Consider the following 18,943-nt stretch of genomic DNA (forward strand, 5'->3'; position numbering starts at 1 on the left):
ACTCTCATCATGTCATGCACAAAATACGTTTTTTTTTTCTCTCTTTTTTTTTGGGGGGGGGGGGGTTAAATTATTTATCAAGCCCCTTTGTGAAGTCATCTCTGTACCTTAATTTAAACACTAAAATGAAATGTATCCATCCTAATGAATTTAAACCGTTATATTGGTCTGAGAGGAAATGTATTGTAAGTCTTCAGATTCCGATGATTTAACTCGTTCACCAAGTTCTTGATATTTGTCACCGTCATTTCCGTCTTCTTCTTTTGAAATGTTGCAAAGTTCTAATCCCCCTGCCTTAGTTTCATCATTCTCCCTTAACTGTTTCTCTTTTCTTTGTCGGACCCTCCTTCTACAGTTATGTTACAAAAAAAAATAAATATGAATTTAAAAAAAGAAAAGAAACCTTATATTTGAGCTTTAAAACCTTAATTGTAAAGTATGTGTAAAGTATGTAACGTCTCTTTTGCAAACACAAAATGCAATAGACATAGATGGCATATCTACTTGATGTACTTCTTAAAGATAGACACCATATATCACTATATATTTATCCCAAACAGTTTAACAAATTCTGAATTAACTCTTTACAACTATCTGAATTGTTATGCAACATACACTTAATGTTCACATCATAAAAATGGATTTTTACTATTTCTCCGCAAGGACCTTTTAGCGTGTGACACGTAAATAATATTATGACGTTATTTCTTTAATACAAAAATAACTTTTCTTATTTTATGAGAATTTTGCAAGTATTAAAAAAAGGAAATTGGCATTAAATTAAAGATTAAATGAGCTTTTTAAATTGCGTGAAAATGCGTGCTTGCGGGGAAGGGGGCTAAAGCTTACGGATATAATCTTAAGTTAAATATATTGAAAATACAAAAGAGCACTATTTTTTTTACTATTTGCAATGAACTTTGATAAAAAAAAAAGATGAACCTATTAAAAGCAATGTAGGTACAAATCACCAAAAATACCACTACACAGACTCCTATGACTGCAAAAACTCAATAAAACCATGTCAGCCTTTCTTTCTGTCATTGTATCGAGAGAGAGAAAAAAAAATTCGCGATTTTCATATATACTCTCAGTATAACCACACGAATAAGGAAAATTCAATACATGTATTTTAAGTTATAGAATAAAAGAAAAGAAATATGTTGGATAGTTTCGTCATCTAATAGACCAATTAAAGCTTTTCCTTGCTTAACGGACCAAAAAAAGTAAATACATGTAGAGATTTTGCACAATGATTTATTTCTTGAATCTATGTGTTATTTATTTATTATCTTTTTTGAAGAGGGGGGGGATCAAACAAAAAAAATAAATAAAACAGTGTTACTCTGATTGCATAAAGTCCCTCGATACCCTTCAATACACGCCCCTGTGCAGGAACCATTTACATGATGGCAAAGAGAGTCCTGGCAAAACCCACAGGCAAAGCTGCAGTTTTGAACATATGTGTTTTCTGTGCATGCTAATTGTATGCGATAGAAAAAGAAAACAATATCAATTAAAACATAGATACCTGAAAATTGAAATTACTCATGATGTAAAGAAAAGCTCTTGAATTTTCTAATATATTCTTGTAATGAAGGATGTTAAAGAATCTTTATGGGGGAAGGAAAACAAATTGCAATTATATTAAACTGGACAAGATGGTTGATCCTCTAAATCTTTGTACCTTTTCCACATCGAGGTCCTTCCAAGCCTGGTTGACATCCACCTTCACATTCTCCAGTTGTTCTGTTACATTGATATGGTACGCCACAGTTTTTATTACAATTCTGCTCACAATAGACTCTATTCACGCACGCGCTAAAGTTCGTAGCGATAACGAGGCTGACCTGACAAAAAGCACATGTGCGAGCAGACGCTGAAAATGGACGGCCATGCGAAAACGGGCTCCGCGGCGTATTGTTGTGTGCCGCTTTGTAATGAAGACAGTCGTCGGGGTACAGCAACATCCTTCCACTCGTTTCCAAAGGATCCATCTGTACGGAAAGAGTGGATTATTAAGATACGACGAGACGAAGGCCCCGACTTCCATGTAAGTTTTTCACGTGCCTAACACAAAGTTTATCGATTTTGTGGATATAAAAAATCCCTCACTGAAACATCTTTAAAAAGATAGATATTTTTAATTTTGATTATATTTTCCTTTAATTCCATTGAGTTTTGACATACTGGACCCTTTTAATTTATCACAGTGAGGCGATAGATTCCACATAACCAGTGTTGTTTACGTCCATTTTGCTAACGGTGCGAGCGAGGTTTCGTATCGTCTCGCACTTCATTACATCTCTACACACTATTAAGTTAGATGATTACATTTCGATATAACAACTTTTAATAAATTTTCTAGTCATATAAAATGTTTTTGGGATGATAAATATTTATATAAACGTGGAAATCCAAGCCCAGTTCTAATCAACACGCAGCTTAATTATTTCCCAACAGAAAAACAACTCTCTTCATAAAATCTGCAGCCTGTATAGTAGGCCTATTGAATCATATACACTGTATTATGATACATGTTCAATATTTAAATGAATTGATCAGGCCTATAATTAATAGGTCATATGGGCATCAACAAAACAAAATAAAATGGCCGGACTAATAATCTCTGAAGCCTTCTGCGACGCAAAGGACAATAAAGAACAATTAATCCTGCAGACTTTCGATGCGGAAAAGGCATTTGATGTAGTGTGGCACGAAAATTTACTATGTAAACTCTATAAAGATGGCATTGAAGGCGACCTTTGGAACTTGGTGAAATCTCTACACACAGATGCACATACAATAGTGAAATGGAATGAAAATCTATCACAGGAAATAAAACTAGAACAAGGTATAAGGCAAGGAGCTAAATTATCTACCTTAATGTATAAAAGATTCAACAATGACCTCCTAAATGCACTACAGACTGTACCTGAGGGAGTAAAGATTGGAACTCTTGATATCACCGCACCAACATGCGCGGATGACATTGCCCTGTTAACAAAAAACCAAAGAGACGCGCAGATTCTGACAAACTTAGTTAATACTGCTTCAAATAAAGATAGATTTACTATAAATTCAGCAAAATGTGAAATCCTAACGTTTAAGACTCACCAGAAAAAATATCAGCAAGAAATTGAAGTGAAGTTGGGGAATGAAACTATCAATCATGTATCTTCCCTAAAACACCTAGGCATTGAAAGAAATTCAACAAATACTCCTGATGTCAGTCAGCGAATAGAAACTGCCCGGCGAACATTATACGCTCTACTTGGAAGTGGAATGCATGGAAAAAATGGTCTATCTCCTGTTATTACCCTAAATATGTGGACCACATTTGTTATACCTAGATTACTACATGGAATTGAGCTTTTAAACATAAGGAAAATTGACTTAGAGAAACTTGAAAAATATCAAAGAAAGGTACTAAAACAACTTCAAAGTCTCCCTGACAGGACTGCATCAATTGCAACTCTATCCCTTATTGGAGCCAAAACGATAGAGGCCCACATTGATGCTAGAATTATCACAACATTTTTGAATATTGCTAAAGATCCTGCAACAATAGAGCACCAAATGGCGGTACGACAGTTATTGACAAAATCTGATAACAGTGCCTGTTGGTTTATTAGAGCAAAAAGTACCCTGGAAAAATACGATCTTCCAGACCCATTATACCTGTTAAGAAATATAAAAAGCAATGAAGAGGCAAAACACTGGAAACAGAAAGTAAAGAAGCAAATATCTGACTACTGGCAAATCAAAAATGAAATTGGTATCTCAGAAAAAGTTTCCCTACAACATCTGAAATTACAGACCAACTCATGCAGACAACCCCATCCATTATGGCAGTCAAGTACGTTTTCACCGAAGGCATCAAATAAGGCCATTGTCAAAGCTCAACTCGCAACAAATACCTACCGGTTACAGGACAATATTAATAAATTTAACCAACACAAAGTGAAAAATGACTGCTTGTTATGTAGAGAGATCACAGAGGACAGATTACACTTTTTACTAAAATGTCCCACCTTAGATTCTATTAGAAAGCCATATCTGACGAAAATAGTTCACTACCTGCAAGAAAAAATTGGCACACATGAATCAAATTCATACTTATTGGAGGACACTAGATTGCTACAGATTATTATCGACCCCTCCTACTTCACATTCTCAGATATTCCGTCCAGAAACAACAAAATCCAGATATTTCTTGAGAACCTGAGCCGCAACATGGTATTTGCTCTACATTGTCACAGAGCTCAAATTATTAAAAAAATTAGTACACAGTCTACAACCAACAGACCTTAATATTTTCCTTTTTTTTTTTTTTTTTTTTTTTTTGTAAAGAAATATTTTTGGTAAAGAGGAATATAAAATTATTTTAAGAGTTGAAATAAATTTTTTTAAATAGAAACAGTCATGGAAAAGGTGTAAAATTCTTTTTAACTGTGGCTTTTTTAAGAACTTTTAGAGCCGAAACAATTTTACTTTAGGAGTTAAGCTACTGTACAGTATGTAAATTCTTGTTTTATTTTTAGTTGGTCTTTCACCCCTAACTCTATTTTACAGCACTACATAGAATAGATTTTACTAACTGTCTTTTCCTCACTTTAGCTCTTTTATTTTTGATTTTTATGCCTTTTATGAAACAACCTTTTTGGGTGCTCCTTATACATAGGAGGGAAATCCACAACTGAACTGAACTGAACTGAAATGCCAGTCATAAACTATTCTGACAATGGGTATTCCCTATTGAGAATATACACGCAACACTTGTAATCAGGATGTCCAGTTCCTTTCTGTTTAACTATGAACTACTTTTCATCAAATTTTGTCTAAGAAAAGTTCTTTTGTTTACAATATCCTGATTTATTTTATGCACCAACTTGAATTTTTTTTTCTCTCCAGCAACCCCTGCATAGCCCCTTCACAAGTGTGGTACTACTCTTTTGCAGGGCAAAATGCTATGTTTTGGTTAAATTTGATGTAAAAGTAATTTGTTTTTTTTTTTTTTGACATTTGATTATCTATCTGTATAAACAAAAATGCCATCAAACATTACACATAAATTTGCCCTGCAAAAGAGTAGAACCACAATTATGGTGAAGGGGCCAATTGACCTAATAAAGCGAAGGTAAGCAGTTAAAACCTTGTGCACCCGTTAATTAATTAATACCTTCCTAACATTATATACATGTTTTAAAAGTAGGCAGCAAAATAAATAGTGTACATACTTTTTATACATGTATAACTTTTGAATTGTAATTGAAACAATAACAATGCCAATTAGATGTTCTACAACTTGATTGATATTTTTCAGATATCAAAGTCCACATTTGTGTGTTCAAAGCATTTTAAGGAAGATGATATTGTAAAGACATTGACAGGTACAAGGCTACAAGCAGCTTCAACGTTTGAGTTCTTTTGCTGTTACTTTATTAAATTGTTGAATATTAATTTATATTATCAACTTAAAAGTTTAAATAATGCACATTAGTTAGCATTGATCATTTAGATTTATAATAAATTTATATCAATAAATGTTCAATTGTAACTATATAAGCTTTCTGAAAAATCAAGGTGACATTTCTATTTAAAGTTCAAAAATAAAGTTGTAATTTGGAGTCAAGAGCAACAAACATTTAATATTTTAATTTGGAAATAGATAATTAAATATCTTATAATGGTTAAAATTAACATGTCTACACACCTTGTAGGACTAAGAAAATTGAAGAAAGGCACAGTACCAAGTATATTTCCATGGACTAAGAGTGCACCAAGCCGTAAACCACCCAAGAAGAGGGAAGGACCTCCTCAGTAAGAGTTTATAAGTCATGATACAATTTGCAGTATTAATTTTGCTTCTGATAAACAAGGAATGCTGCATTTGTATTATTTAAGCACTGAGTTGTAAATTTTGATGTCCATCATGTCACAACATGGACAGCTGTGCTCACAAACTGAGTTACGTGATGCATAAGCATATACGTATCATGTGTTTGACTGTTTGTACAGCTGGTCATGTTAGGGCATGGTGGACATGAAAATGGACAGTTTGGTACTTATATTACAATTTAAATAATAAATACAGCTTGAATGATGCACACCATACCTGTGCAAGGCCATAGTAAATAAAAACCTAGATTCTCATCCTCGTCTCAAATAAAAAAAAAAAAATCTGTTTTCTTAGTCTTAATTCATATCGAGATCGGTAATCAACTAGTGTTCAACTTTCGTTCTCTATCCTCCATATGTCAGTGTGATTTTCATGGCCGTTAAGATCATTAAACAGGATCATCAGTAGTTGTGAAAGATTCCTGATGCAAGATGATGTGTAGTAAGAGATAAACATATTTAAATTGACCTCTATAACTATGTATGACTTTTAGATGTAAAACAAAGATATATATCTGATAACAGATATAACGCTTAAATCTGCACCATTTGATAAGGTCAAAAAATATCTCAAAAAAAATTTTAAAATTGGATGAGAATCGGGTTTTTTTTTATTTAATGACTCCTTATTACAGGTTATTGGCTGATTATTGTGCCATTGTAATGGCTCGTCTGAGCAGACAGAAAACTCAAGTGAGATTTTCTGATCAAATTCACAGGCCTTTCAATTGCTTAAAACAATTGTGTGTGTAAAAAAAATAAAGGTATTGAACTCGTACACTGGCTACCCTATTTCGCTAATAAAATATTTTTTTTATTCAAATGCTCTAAAATTCTACTTTCTATTTAAATCTATTCAAAGATAAACATTCTTCATTTCTACCAAAGCTCACTCAAAATTCCATATACGGTACTTCTCGAGATATTCTGAAATCAACTTTAAAAATGACCTACTTTCTTTTACTCGACATTAGCTTGGGCCCCTGGTCAATCACATGTAAACAGATGATGTTTAAAGTGCAGCAAAGAGTTGCAACATTTTTGAACAATTCAAAGTTGATTTCTTACTCCAGATTGTAAGGTTACTTCAGTAGTAATTCCTTTTGCAAAAAATTAATTGAAAACATTTGCATCAACAACTGCACTGCCATGTTGATCAAGAATGTAAATGAAGCCATGGTAGAACAAATATTTTCCAGAATGCATTGTATACCTCTCAATTTTCAAAACATTTAGACCGCTAAAATGTTTTTTGTGACTTAGTAATATCATGATCAAATTAGAGAAAACCTTGTAAAACTAATGCAAATGAACAAGTATTTTATTGAGTTTAGAATAAATTCCAGGAAACATTTGTCCCATTGTTCCCGCTTTACAATTAGTGTAGCCCTTCTAAGGCCCAAGCTGATGTTGATTAAAAAAATTGAGGTCAATTTTGGAATTGATTTCAGAATATCTCAAGAAGTATAAGGATCGAATTACGGGATGAGCTTTGGTAGTAATGAAGATTGTTTATATTTGAATTGATATGGAAAGAAAGTAAAATTGTAAAGCATTTGATTTAAAAGAATTTTATTGGCAAAAGAAGGTACCCTACTAAAAGAGTTTCATACCTTTATTTTTTTTCAACACCTTAATTTTTTTTTTCTAAGGGATCTAAATTTTGGCCTGTGATCAAATTTGTCTATTATCTGTCATTGATGTTTGTTGTCATTACAAATAATATTCACATTTTCTTTCATTGAGCTAGTTTCAACCAAACTTGGCACATGCATGTACAATCCTAGGGCGAGGGAAAACCCAAGTTTCTTACTTCCAAGGGGAGATAATTAAGAAATAGTCAATGGAAATTGTGGGATCCTTCAATAATCTTCTAAAAAAAAACAGGAGCCACAAAAAATGAAACTTGTGTGAAACCTTTTTGATATAAAGTACTATAGATTCAAGTTTTACTTAATGAGAATGCATAGAAATGTAAATTTAGGCAAAAAAAAATTAATTTCTTGGTTCTCAGGCCCTCCCTCATCTCTTCCAAGGGTGCCTCATTGACCCTTTTTATTGCTAAATCAATAAAATATAAACACCAAATCACCTCTCTCATCATTTTTTGAGGTTTTGTACAATGTAAAAAGTTGCCTCCTCATATTTTGGGGACAATAAAAAAGGAAAAAAAATGCCTCCCTCCCTCATCATATTTCTTGAAAAAAGGCCTGAGAACCAAGTAATTAACTTTGCATGGCCTTAAAGATATATATAAAATTTATATTTATAAACATGTATTTTGCATGTAAAATGTGTGGAAATTTTAGGCATTTAAAACACCATTACAGAAACATTTAATTTGTTTGCACACACCGTTGCAATTACGAGACTATATATCTATAAAAATAATGGTTCATTGCTTAAACATATCATCTCATATGTTAGTTCAAATCATCCCAAAGGGAAAGGGGCACAATAATATGGTCGAAGTCTTGGATTAAAATAAGTAAATTGTTTTTATTTAGACGCTTTTTCTCCAGATAAATCTATATTGGTACTAATGAAAATTATTATGGTATTATCTGGATGTGTAAATGTTAGTGAAAAGTATGTCATGAAAATTATTTCTACATGCAATATATGTGTCTGACCACAAACTTTTTCTTTTATCATTTTTGTATGTAGTGAAGCTTGCATGCAACCACTGACTTGTAAAAATTATTGCATTTTGTGATCAAATGAATCATAAAGGTTTAGGAATGTGCAAGATTTTTAAGTCCCAATGACATATAGCTGAGTTTTCAAAATTCTACTGTATCAAAATAAAACATTGCTATGTATAATATTTTACATGTATTATGATACATATTGATCTTTTCAGAGAAGAAACATCAATTATTAAGAAGCAGAAAACATCATCGTCAATTTCGTTAGACACAGACCAACATTCATCATCAACTGCAACATGTGCCATTGACACTTCAACAGATATGCCATCTGAAGAGCATGACTATTGTCGCCAAGCACCATCTCTTGAAGAAGATCTTGAGGTAATACACGGATAATGTAGTTTCTTTGATCTTGGGGGTATGTTGACTTTAGCTCACACCTGAGCTGAAAACTCAAGTGAGCTTTTCTGAACACCCATTGTCCGTAGTCCTTCTGTCCGTCTGTTAACTTTTCACATTTTCAACTTCTTCTCAAGAACCACTGGGCCAATTTTAACAAAACTTGGTACAAAGCATCCTTGGGCAAAGGAAAATTAAATTTTTAATATGAAGGGCCAAATCTCCTTCTGAGGAGAGAAAATCAAGAAAAGACAAAAATAGGGTGGGGTCATTTATAAATTTTCCCAAGAACCATTGGGCCCGAAAAACTGAAACTGATGTGGAAGCATCCTGGGGTAGTGTAGATTCTAAATTAATCAAATCATGACCCCCCAGGGTAGGGTGGGGCCACAATAGGGAATCCTAGTTTTACATTGAAATATGAAGGAATTTTTTTTTTTTAAATCTCAAGAACCATTAGGTCAGAAAAGCTAAAACTTATATGTGGAAGCATCCAACCGGAGCAGTGTAGATTCTAAATTAACCCCTGGGTATAGGATGGGGCAATAATAGGGTTTCCAAATTTTACACAATAGACATTACAAGGGGGAAATCTGTCAAAGAACAGAATGGACGAAATTACTCAGGTGAGTGATATGGCCCATGGGCCTCTTGTTTATGAAAACCACAATGGAAATCTGATCAGTTAACACTGTTTAAAAGCAAACCACCTATACAGATTTTTTAGCAGCATCTGTTCCATCAAAGAAACATCCAATGATGTGCATTCAATAATACAATTAATGTTTCATCATGTAAATAATACTGTATACAGTTGCTCATACAAATTTAAATAAAAGAAGAAAATGTCTCTGTGATATTGTGGTAATGTTGATATTAATTTGGAATAAATAAACCATGTGCATATATCACTGTGTAATACATGTACTATATTGCAGGCCATGAAGATACACATTTCTAAACTAGAAGAAAAGGTACAGCTCCTTGAGAAGAAAGTAGAGAAGTTCGGAATTGAAAGATTTTCCAAAGATCCAAATTTGATAAATTTTTACACTGGTTTTTCTACTTATGATATTTTTTGTGCTGTATATAATGTTGTTGAGCCAACAGCCTCAAATATGATCAGGTGGTCACAAGTTCAGAGAAATAAGAACATTGTTTGTAATCCTTTTAGAGAAGAGTCTTTGTCAATTGTAGATCAATTTTTTATGTTTTTATGTAGAATTAGACAAGGTTTTTTTGAAGAAGATTTAGCACAACGTTTTTGTGTGTCTCAAAGCACTGTTAGTCGTATTATTATTACTTGGAGTAATTACTTGTATTGTATTTTGGGATGTTTACCCATATGGCCAGATTTAGATATTGTTAAACAGAATATGCCAGAATGTTTTAAGACTACTTTTCCCAATACACGAGTTATTTTGGATTGTACAGAAATACGTGTGCAGACTCCAAGTGCCAAAGTACTTAACTCTCAGTCATATTCAAATTACAAGTCTCATACTACCTTTAAAGGCTTGATTGGTATAACCCCTCATGGTGCTGTATGTTTTGTTAGCAGATTATTTACTGGCAATATTTCTGATAAAGATGTAACACAAAGAAGTGGTATACTTGATCTGTTAGAACAAGGTGATGATGTGATGGTCGACAAAGGTTTTCTAATCCAAGATTTACTTGACAGTGTTGGTGCACACTTGATTATTCCACCTTTTTTAGGAAATAAAGTTAAATTTAGTAAGGATGAGGTAACTAAAACTCAGCAAATAGCAAGACTAAGAATTCATGTAGAAAGAGCTATCAGAAGGTGTAAAGAGTACCATATTTTTGATAATGTTCTGCCATTGTCTGTTGCTGGGACTGTAAACCAGATTTGGTCTGTGTGTTGTTTATTAAAAAATTTTAAAGAAAAGTTATTTTGACAGTTATATTTTCAATTGTTTGATACTGTTTATGTGTGTGGCATGTAAATGAACATCATCTGCATATTTGATATACCAGACATGTACAAGTGAGAAGGTACACATACCTGTATATATTCAAAACAGAAATATGGCTTTAGTGCACAACACTTTTTTTGCATGCTTTGGGAAATTTATTTTTCTTTGCATATTTTCATTGATATGTTTTCAAGTGATATAGATCTTTTTGGAAAAAAATTAATACATTGAATGAGATTTTATCAAGGTTTGGGTAACTTTGAAAATCTAATACAGATATTTTAAAATTTGATTTAAGTACAAGAATTTAATTATACTGTATATGCAATGCTATCATAATTACTTTTGGTAATCAACGCAATAGCAATTTTATTAAGATTTACGTAGCATTAATTTTTTTTTTTGTATGAACATAAAGGACAACTTTTTTGAAAAGGACAAGGCTTTGAACAAATTTGGATTTGAACAAACTTTAATCTACACTATATAAGGAAGCTTTTGCCTTTTATGGCTATTAAACTGGTTTTCTTTTAGTAGAAAAAAATAATGATGCCAAATTTTCATTCTTTCCCAATCATCTCCCCATTACATACATGTATAGAAGGAATGGGGTACTTCATTTAAAATAAACAGATGACAGACTCTCTTTAATCAGAAAAAAGCTTATTTGAACTTTTGGATTAACAAAACAAAGAAACCAAACAAACAAAAATAACAGCATGCACGTACTCACATGTACATATTTTTCTTTTTATGATCCATCATAGATGTTATTTTCAGTATCGAACACATTTTGGTAAAAAGCAATTGAAGTAAAATATGTCAAGTTTTTGTTTGATTTCCTGCCACTTTCCTGGTACAAAGTTAATTCTTTCCAGATGGTAGTCATCTTTACACCAAATGAACAAATCGCACCACAAAGCACCGGTCAGACCCATTTGACCCATTATCTGATAATAATATTCATGGGAGGATTTTAGTTTGTAGCTGTTATTCACAAGAGTTAGATATTTTAAATTTGTGATGGAATCTGCATTTGGACATTTAATTTCTAAGAGTCCATACATAGGAACAGAGTTGGGGTCTATGACTTTCCTGTCAGGAGAAGTTCCCAAATAAAAACATGAGGGATTAATGACTAAGCCTGCTTTAAACACATTATTTCCTGTTATAGTCGCGTATGCTTCTGCTGCCTCCTGTTCGTGTTCAAGTCCAAATTTCATTGCTGCTGTTTGAATTTTGTTACTTTTTAATAATGCGTCAGCCAAAGTTTCAAAATCTTTTTTCCGTGAACAAACTCTTTTAAATTTAGATGAAGTAATTCTGTGTTTTCTTGCTGAATTCCAGTAAGGATTTTTAGACTGTTCAATGGTATTTTGTTCAATGTCGTCAGAATCAGTTTTTGACACGGCAAGTCCATCATAAAAATTTTGTTCCCCACGATTTAGAGCTGTATTAAAAGTTTGATCAAGATTTGGTAAATTATATCCAGGAAAAGTAGGAAACGCAGGATTGTTTATAATTGTATCGTTACTTTGGTCAATTTTCTTTTGCTGGTAAGAAAGAAGGGAACCCTTAGGCACTGGTCCAACTTTTGATTCAATGGTCTCAATGGAATTAATTTTGGAGGAAGGTGGCAGTATGGTTTTAAATTGAGCATTTGTTGCCATTATATTTTGATTCAATGATTCCAAAATGTTCTGATATGGTATAGGTTGCTGTATTGGACAATAAAATTTTGATTTCACACCATCTGTTCTTTTTATTTTTTTACAGGTAGTTTTCTGAATATGTACATCCTCAACTGCTTCAGGACGGATACCCTCTAACCGTTGGGGTATATGCCATGTTTGAGGCATTGATGTCTTAGATTTGACACATGGCACTGTCTTTAAATCAAGCTTTTGATAGTGGGCTAATGTGTACATAAGGCCTAAAATATGGCTACAATGTCCAGAGCCTGCTTTACATGTGCAGTTAGAACTTTCTACATCAGTACAAGCTGCAGCTTTTAGGGCAATTTGTAAATTATGTGGGGGATCATTTTTCCTCATAGAAGGAAAGCACTTGGCTCTAATACAAGCACCAGTGCCCCCTGATGTACATGGTCTCACTGAAACAATAGAAGAAGCTTACTTAGCTTCCTTGTAAATGAAAATTGAGAAGGAAACGGAAATAAAAACAACCAAGGACAAAATGAAACTGTTTTCAAGAAATGACAAGAAATTTGGACAAATGATATGAAATAAAAATGAATAAAAGATTGAAAACCAGGTTGGGATTTATTTGCTACATAGGTAGGAAATCAAAAGATTCAGATGATCTTTTTTTAAAAAATTTATACATGTATTGTATGTAAATTTGAGGTATATAAAGATTTGAAATTGAAATTGCCAGATTTCTTGGTATATAACGTTATACCTCTACAGGACTTTGACATTTGTGAATATGGTAGTGTGGAACATGTTACATGTACATATGGACTAGGTTTTTAAAGAGGAAAAAAATATAACCCTGATGCAGTGCATCAATTCTAAATTAATTGTTGTCTCTGGCCTCTTCAACATACATTTTCCAAAGGATTGCTTCTTTAAATCTGCATGTATATTCACTTTATAATATATCCCAGTATGCACAATGAAAATATTGAAATCTATTGATCTAAATCATAATCAAAGCTTGTCTTTCATTCTTTGAAAGTATGTAGCACATATATATATACATGTGTGCATTATTCAATCTGATTGATAGTACATGTACACCTGTACATGTGCAGGCATTGAAAATGCAATCGCAACTATATAATTTATACACAATAATATTTATTACATGTAATTTAAATGAAGCATTCCAACCAATACTAAAACCAAGACATCACCTCGCAACAAGGTTGATTAATAAAAAGTTAAGATTTCTAAAACTTGAAATGTGTTTGTATATGTGTACATGTATTTGAATTTAGTTTATAGTAAGCATGTACATGTAGTAACCATCAAATTAAAGTGCTGTATTAGTATATATGCATATCAAATGTTAATACAGTGCTTTGTTTACATTTAAAATTCCATGTTCTATTAATGGTATGCCTTGCAATTTTCAAAAGGGAAAAATCTATCAAAATAAAGGAATATCAAGACATATAAATAATAATTAAAAACCACAAAAAAAAAAAAAGAAAGAAAAAAAAAGAAAACAAAGACATATATCAAATGAAAATAGTTAAAATTTATTTATCTATATTAACAAAAGAAAGAAGTAACGTGTTTATAAATGACACAAGGTAAATAATCACAGCATCGATAACGTCTACGTTAAATGGACTTCATTCTTTGCTAACTATGTAAGCCACGCCCACTTTAGTGCACGTACATTTCACATAACGTGGACATAAATTTCTTAATTTATATTATTTTTTTCTTTAAAAATGATAACTAAATGTATGTATTCTCTACTTGTGGTGAATATTTATTGTCTTCCATTCAATGAATTTCAGCAATAATGACAGATATCAACGTAAAGGATTCTATGAATGCTGTCCGATGGTCCATCGTAAAATTGTAAACAAACCTTCAATATCATGAACATATCCTTCAGCAAAATTGCTGTATCCTCTTTTGAGAGATTTATTCGGAATTTTTGACGTGGTAGACCATGCCGATATTACATCGTCGGTTATCCTTGGTACGCTTGCGAGAGAGCGCGTCCAAGCTGAATGACCTTCGCCGCACTTCGCCATTTTCTCGTAGTGAAGGACGCTAGTTTGTCAGGTCAGCCTCGGTTTCGTATTTTAATGGCGGATGCGTGAATAGAGTCTATTATTCCCAAATGTACCAACAAAGCAACCTATCAATATATTTTGTGACTGTATTCATGCTAAACATAATTTTTTGCAGAGATTGCTATTTACTTTCATCGTACAGCAAGCCTGCTAAAGGTATTGAAATGTTGAAATACAGATAAGATAATGTCTGTGAATAATCACAAAAGATATTACTAGTTTTACAGAGCTCTCCCATCAATCCAGCGTCACATCCTTCAGTACAAAAACCATTGATGTGATTACATTGTTTACATCCCAGACAGGCTCCACATTTCACCCCACAGTCTTGTCCATAACTTTTACCATCACATTCTTTGAAATAAACACAATATGTTCGATATCTGTATAAGTTAAGGATACTCAGTTGATTTTACAAATTCTGCTTCTTTTACACATACATGTTAATTAAACCTAAATCGTTATATACATGTATATTTACGCCGGCTGAAACACGGTTACCTTCACTACAATGAAAGCCCTTCCAGCCCGGTTTACATCCTCTTTTGCATTTTCCTGTTATTCCGTTGCATATATTATATACTCCACAATGTTAACTACAGAATCTTTCACAGTTTGTTCCGAATCGTCCGGGTGGACATTTTAAAATGTGCATGCATATCATTATAAATGAATTTACGTAATTATATTACATTTCTTTTTCTTTCCATTGTTAACTTAATCAAGGTCAATATAAAAAATAATTTTGCTTTTTCTTGGAATGAGTGGTTGATATATTAATTAATTCACCTAGAGCACAAAAGTATCCCTCATATCCAGCGTCACAGCCTTCCAGACAAGATCGATTGATGTGATGACATTGTTTATATCCCAGACACGCTCCACAACTAAGTCCACAGTCTTGACCATATGTGCCACCATGACAAGCTATCAATCTGAATAAATATATATTTCGTTAATGTCATTTATTACATGCATTTCTTTTCAAAATGAGTAGATAGAAATATGTTTTGCAATATTTTTTTTAATAAATCTACAATTATATCTCAATCGTGATTTTGTTAATTTTATTCCTAAAGATAAAATAGCAATTACCGGGTATTTAAAAAAAATAATATCATTAAGTGTAAAGAGTTAAAAAAAAACAATTGATAATATGATTTTATTCCACATGGAAATAAAAAACAACAAACAACAAAACAAGAAACAAAAAAGAATTACATACATATGCAATTATTACTTTAAAGCCAATCAAATTAAAGAAAATAATTGATATTTTGTTTACCATTTTCACATCGATCGCCCTGATACCCTGGTTTACACGATAAGCATATCCCAGTCTCCTTTTGACAATAACGACAGTCATCAGGGCAGCGATGGGTGCAATTTGCTCCATAAAATCCATATATACAAGCTGCAAATTGATAACACAATATATAAAAAGAAAAACAATTAGATCCGTAGAATCCAAGCAACACATTAATGATACAACTTGTGTATATACATTGTACATTTCTAGAAAAAAAAACAATATAAATGGGATTTTCTTCGGCCTTTTTTTCTATATCTTATTTTTAAGTAGTCCCCCCTTTTGAGATTTAAACAATCAATTTATAATTTGAATATGTTCTTTTGCAACGACAAGACAATTACAGATTGCTAGGAAATTTTCGTCCCTTTATATTTTCCTCTCTTTCATCAACTTTATGATTGACTTTAAAATGAGATGAACTGCATGAACGAATGCAGTATAATTTCTTTAAAAAACTATAACGGTGAATTTAAAGCGATACTAAATTGTTCACAAGTACAGAAGGGTAAGAATAATCAGAGGTGAAATAACCTTGCATGCCTTGAGAGTATAAGCTTATCTTAATTCAAAGTAGTTGAGTGCTTTTTTATACATTTTTAATGACATATGGATTTTTTTTTAATTTTCTTATGTTTGTCAATTAATATACCTGTTTCCAATAATATAGTATATTGATTCCATGTTTACAAAGCAGCAAGAATCTTAGCAGACTAACCTCCCCATGCGGTTCGGTTAGATTTCTGTCCATTCACTGCATTCATGGAGTGTAGCAAAGTACTGTCAGAGTGGAATTATTGTGATTTACATGTTGATTGATTTAAATGGACATTGTCTTAAGGTAGGATTCTTCTCGGGTTTCTGACTAGATGGAGTATTCAAAGTACATTTGTTGATATGTCTTATATATGTAGATGAAAGAGATTTAAAATACCATATCTTTCTTTCCTCATCACAGTTATAAACTTAAAATAGAAATGGTAAACTGCGCTTGAAAACTAGCAGGGACTATATTTTTGGTGGAATGGTGGCGTATGAAAATATCTTCTTTTCTGCCTCTCAAAATTATTATAGAACATTGAATTCAGTTATGATTTTTACGCAATCAAAGACTAGACAAAATTTTCAAATGCAAGTTAAATTAAGGTCAAGATCTAGTAAATGAAGGGTGCCTACAGATTTATCAAATTCAAGAAATGAATTCCTTTATTGATGCTTTATAACTTTAGCTTGGTCAAAAAAAAGGTGTTTCGGGGCATAATTTGTAGGAAAATAAGATGAAAAGCCATATTTTAAACTGTCATTTTCAATCAAAAATTAAGAAAATTAGTGATGAATATGGGAGTTTTTTCCATATCACACAAGCAAAATGCATCCAGATTGCCTACAGTCTTTCAGAAAACGGTAGTTTGTATGTTCTTGGTCTCTTCTTTTAAATAATGTTAAATTTAATATAGGTATCCGGACTACTTTTCAGGTGATTTCAAATTGAATTCCATGAAAATACTTTATTTTCTACATAATTCTATTAGAGCCGTAAAGTACGGGAAAAAGAAAGCTGAAAGTGATTATGACGTCATAATGGATCTAGCAGCAAAAAGTTAGTCTAAGGACATTTACTAGATCTTGACCTTAATAATAAGTGACTAAAGTTTCAAAATATATCAAATAAATAAAATTTTTCACACATACAAGAACTATGTTGGCTTTTAAATCCTCAAATCTTAGTACAGATTTGAGCCAAAAATCCGTAAAAAGTGTTATTTCTCTCTTAGTAAACGATCAAACTTTTAGTTTTCGTATCATTTTGTACCTTTATGTGACAACTTTACTATATGTAAAAATTGGAAAAAGTTAAATATAGGAAGCATATAAAAATAACTAATAAATCCTAAAAATTCAAGAAAAGTAGAGGAAATTCGGATTAGCAAATATCCGTTTTATTTAAATTATCCATGTCACTTCGGTAATGTCATCTTATAGGCCTTATATGGTAGTATTTTTATGCAAAAAGAAAAACATTCAATCTTTTGAATTACAAGTAGGGATTGCATGATTGGAAACAGTAATTTTTGTTCTTAATGTCCAGGAAAAAGGTAATGACCTTGACCTGACCTTGCCTCTAATATTAAACGGTCAAATTTACTCTCACTGATACCATTACTTAGTGATATTGTCCTCTTGATTCTGTGAAAATTTCCATAATTTTTCAGTACAAGAAATGTGAGAAAAATCCTACCTTAAATGAAAATAAAATGGTTTGGAATTTAATCTAAAAAAAGACTTTTATGACTGTTAATGCACGGCAAAATTAATGGACATAAATGTTAATACCATTTCTTAAATTTATTTCACACTTAAGTTATTTATGAAAATTTTATGGTAGAATTCTTTCTTGAGGAACGAAGGGCGCTTCTTATCAAGTTATACCCCTGCAGCTCATTAAAAGCTATTGAATAAAAAGATTATTTGATCCAGTTTTATCCATGTGAGCCGAAGGTTATCAAACATTTGCTCTTAAGACACAGAGTAAAGAGTTTATCTTACCGTCTCACGATTAAATTTCATAGGGGAAATTTGAGACCAATCCTTTAGATTAGATACATTTTAAATAATAATTTTAACCTTATTAGATTATCAGAAAAGTTTTGTTCCCTTTTATTTGGATTGTGGAAAGGAAGTGTTAGCAAAGAAATTACGTAATTTAAAATACATGGTAGAAAATAAAATAAAGTTTCATATTTTTGAAAAAGCTGTACCTGATATGCAATATGAGTTGGAAAATGAGTGTAAAATTTATAGATAATTACATATATACACATGTAATGTAGATATAAATATATATCTTGGCCATGAAATAAACGTTATTTAGATACAAACTTAAAAATAAAGCTCATAAAGAAACGCTAATGCAAGCGATATTTAAACTTATTGTGCAGAGAAGGACATAAAAAATATCAAATAG

The 18,943-nt window shown here is 32.0% G+C and overlaps 2 protein-coding genes across 3 annotated transcripts; both read left to right on the plus strand.

Annotated features, from left to right (window-relative positions):
* Nucleotides 1-2,610: 2,610 nt before the first annotated feature.
* LOC134246859 (uncharacterized) lies at nucleotides 2,611-4,314 on the plus strand. The gene has a single exon (XM_062729204.1). It carries the CDS (start codon nucleotides 2,611-2,613, stop codon nucleotides 4,312-4,314), a length of 1,704 nt encoding a protein of 567 aa, XP_062585188.1.
* A 1,378-nt stretch (nucleotides 4,315-5,692) lies between these two features.
* Nucleotides 5,693-11,010, plus strand: LOC134246861 (uncharacterized). Of its 2 annotated transcripts, none has more exons than XM_062729205.1 (3): nucleotides 5,693-5,823; nucleotides 8,765-8,933; nucleotides 9,890-11,010. In XM_062729205.1, exons 1-3 carry the CDS (start codon nucleotides 5,705-5,707, stop codon nucleotides 10,871-10,873), a joined length of 1,272 nt encoding a protein of 423 aa, XP_062585189.1. In that variant the 5' UTR covers nucleotides 5,693-5,704; the 3' UTR covers nucleotides 10,874-11,010. The 2 variants fall into 2 exon arrangements, with proteins under 2 accessions (XP_062585189.1, XP_062585190.1); XM_062729206.1 differs by lacking the exon at nucleotides 5,693-5,823 and adding an exon at nucleotides 6,254-6,343.
* Nucleotides 11,011-18,943: the final 7,933 nt, after the last annotated feature.

The sequence above is a fragment of the Saccostrea cucullata genome, unplaced genomic scaffold (assembly GCF_032062105.1).
Source record: "Saccostrea cucullata isolate Sc308-1 unplaced genomic scaffold, CSIRO_AGI_Scuc_v1 ctg2069, whole genome shotgun sequence".
NCBI lineage: Eukaryota > Metazoa > Mollusca > Bivalvia > Ostreida > Ostreidae > Saccostrea > Saccostrea cuccullata.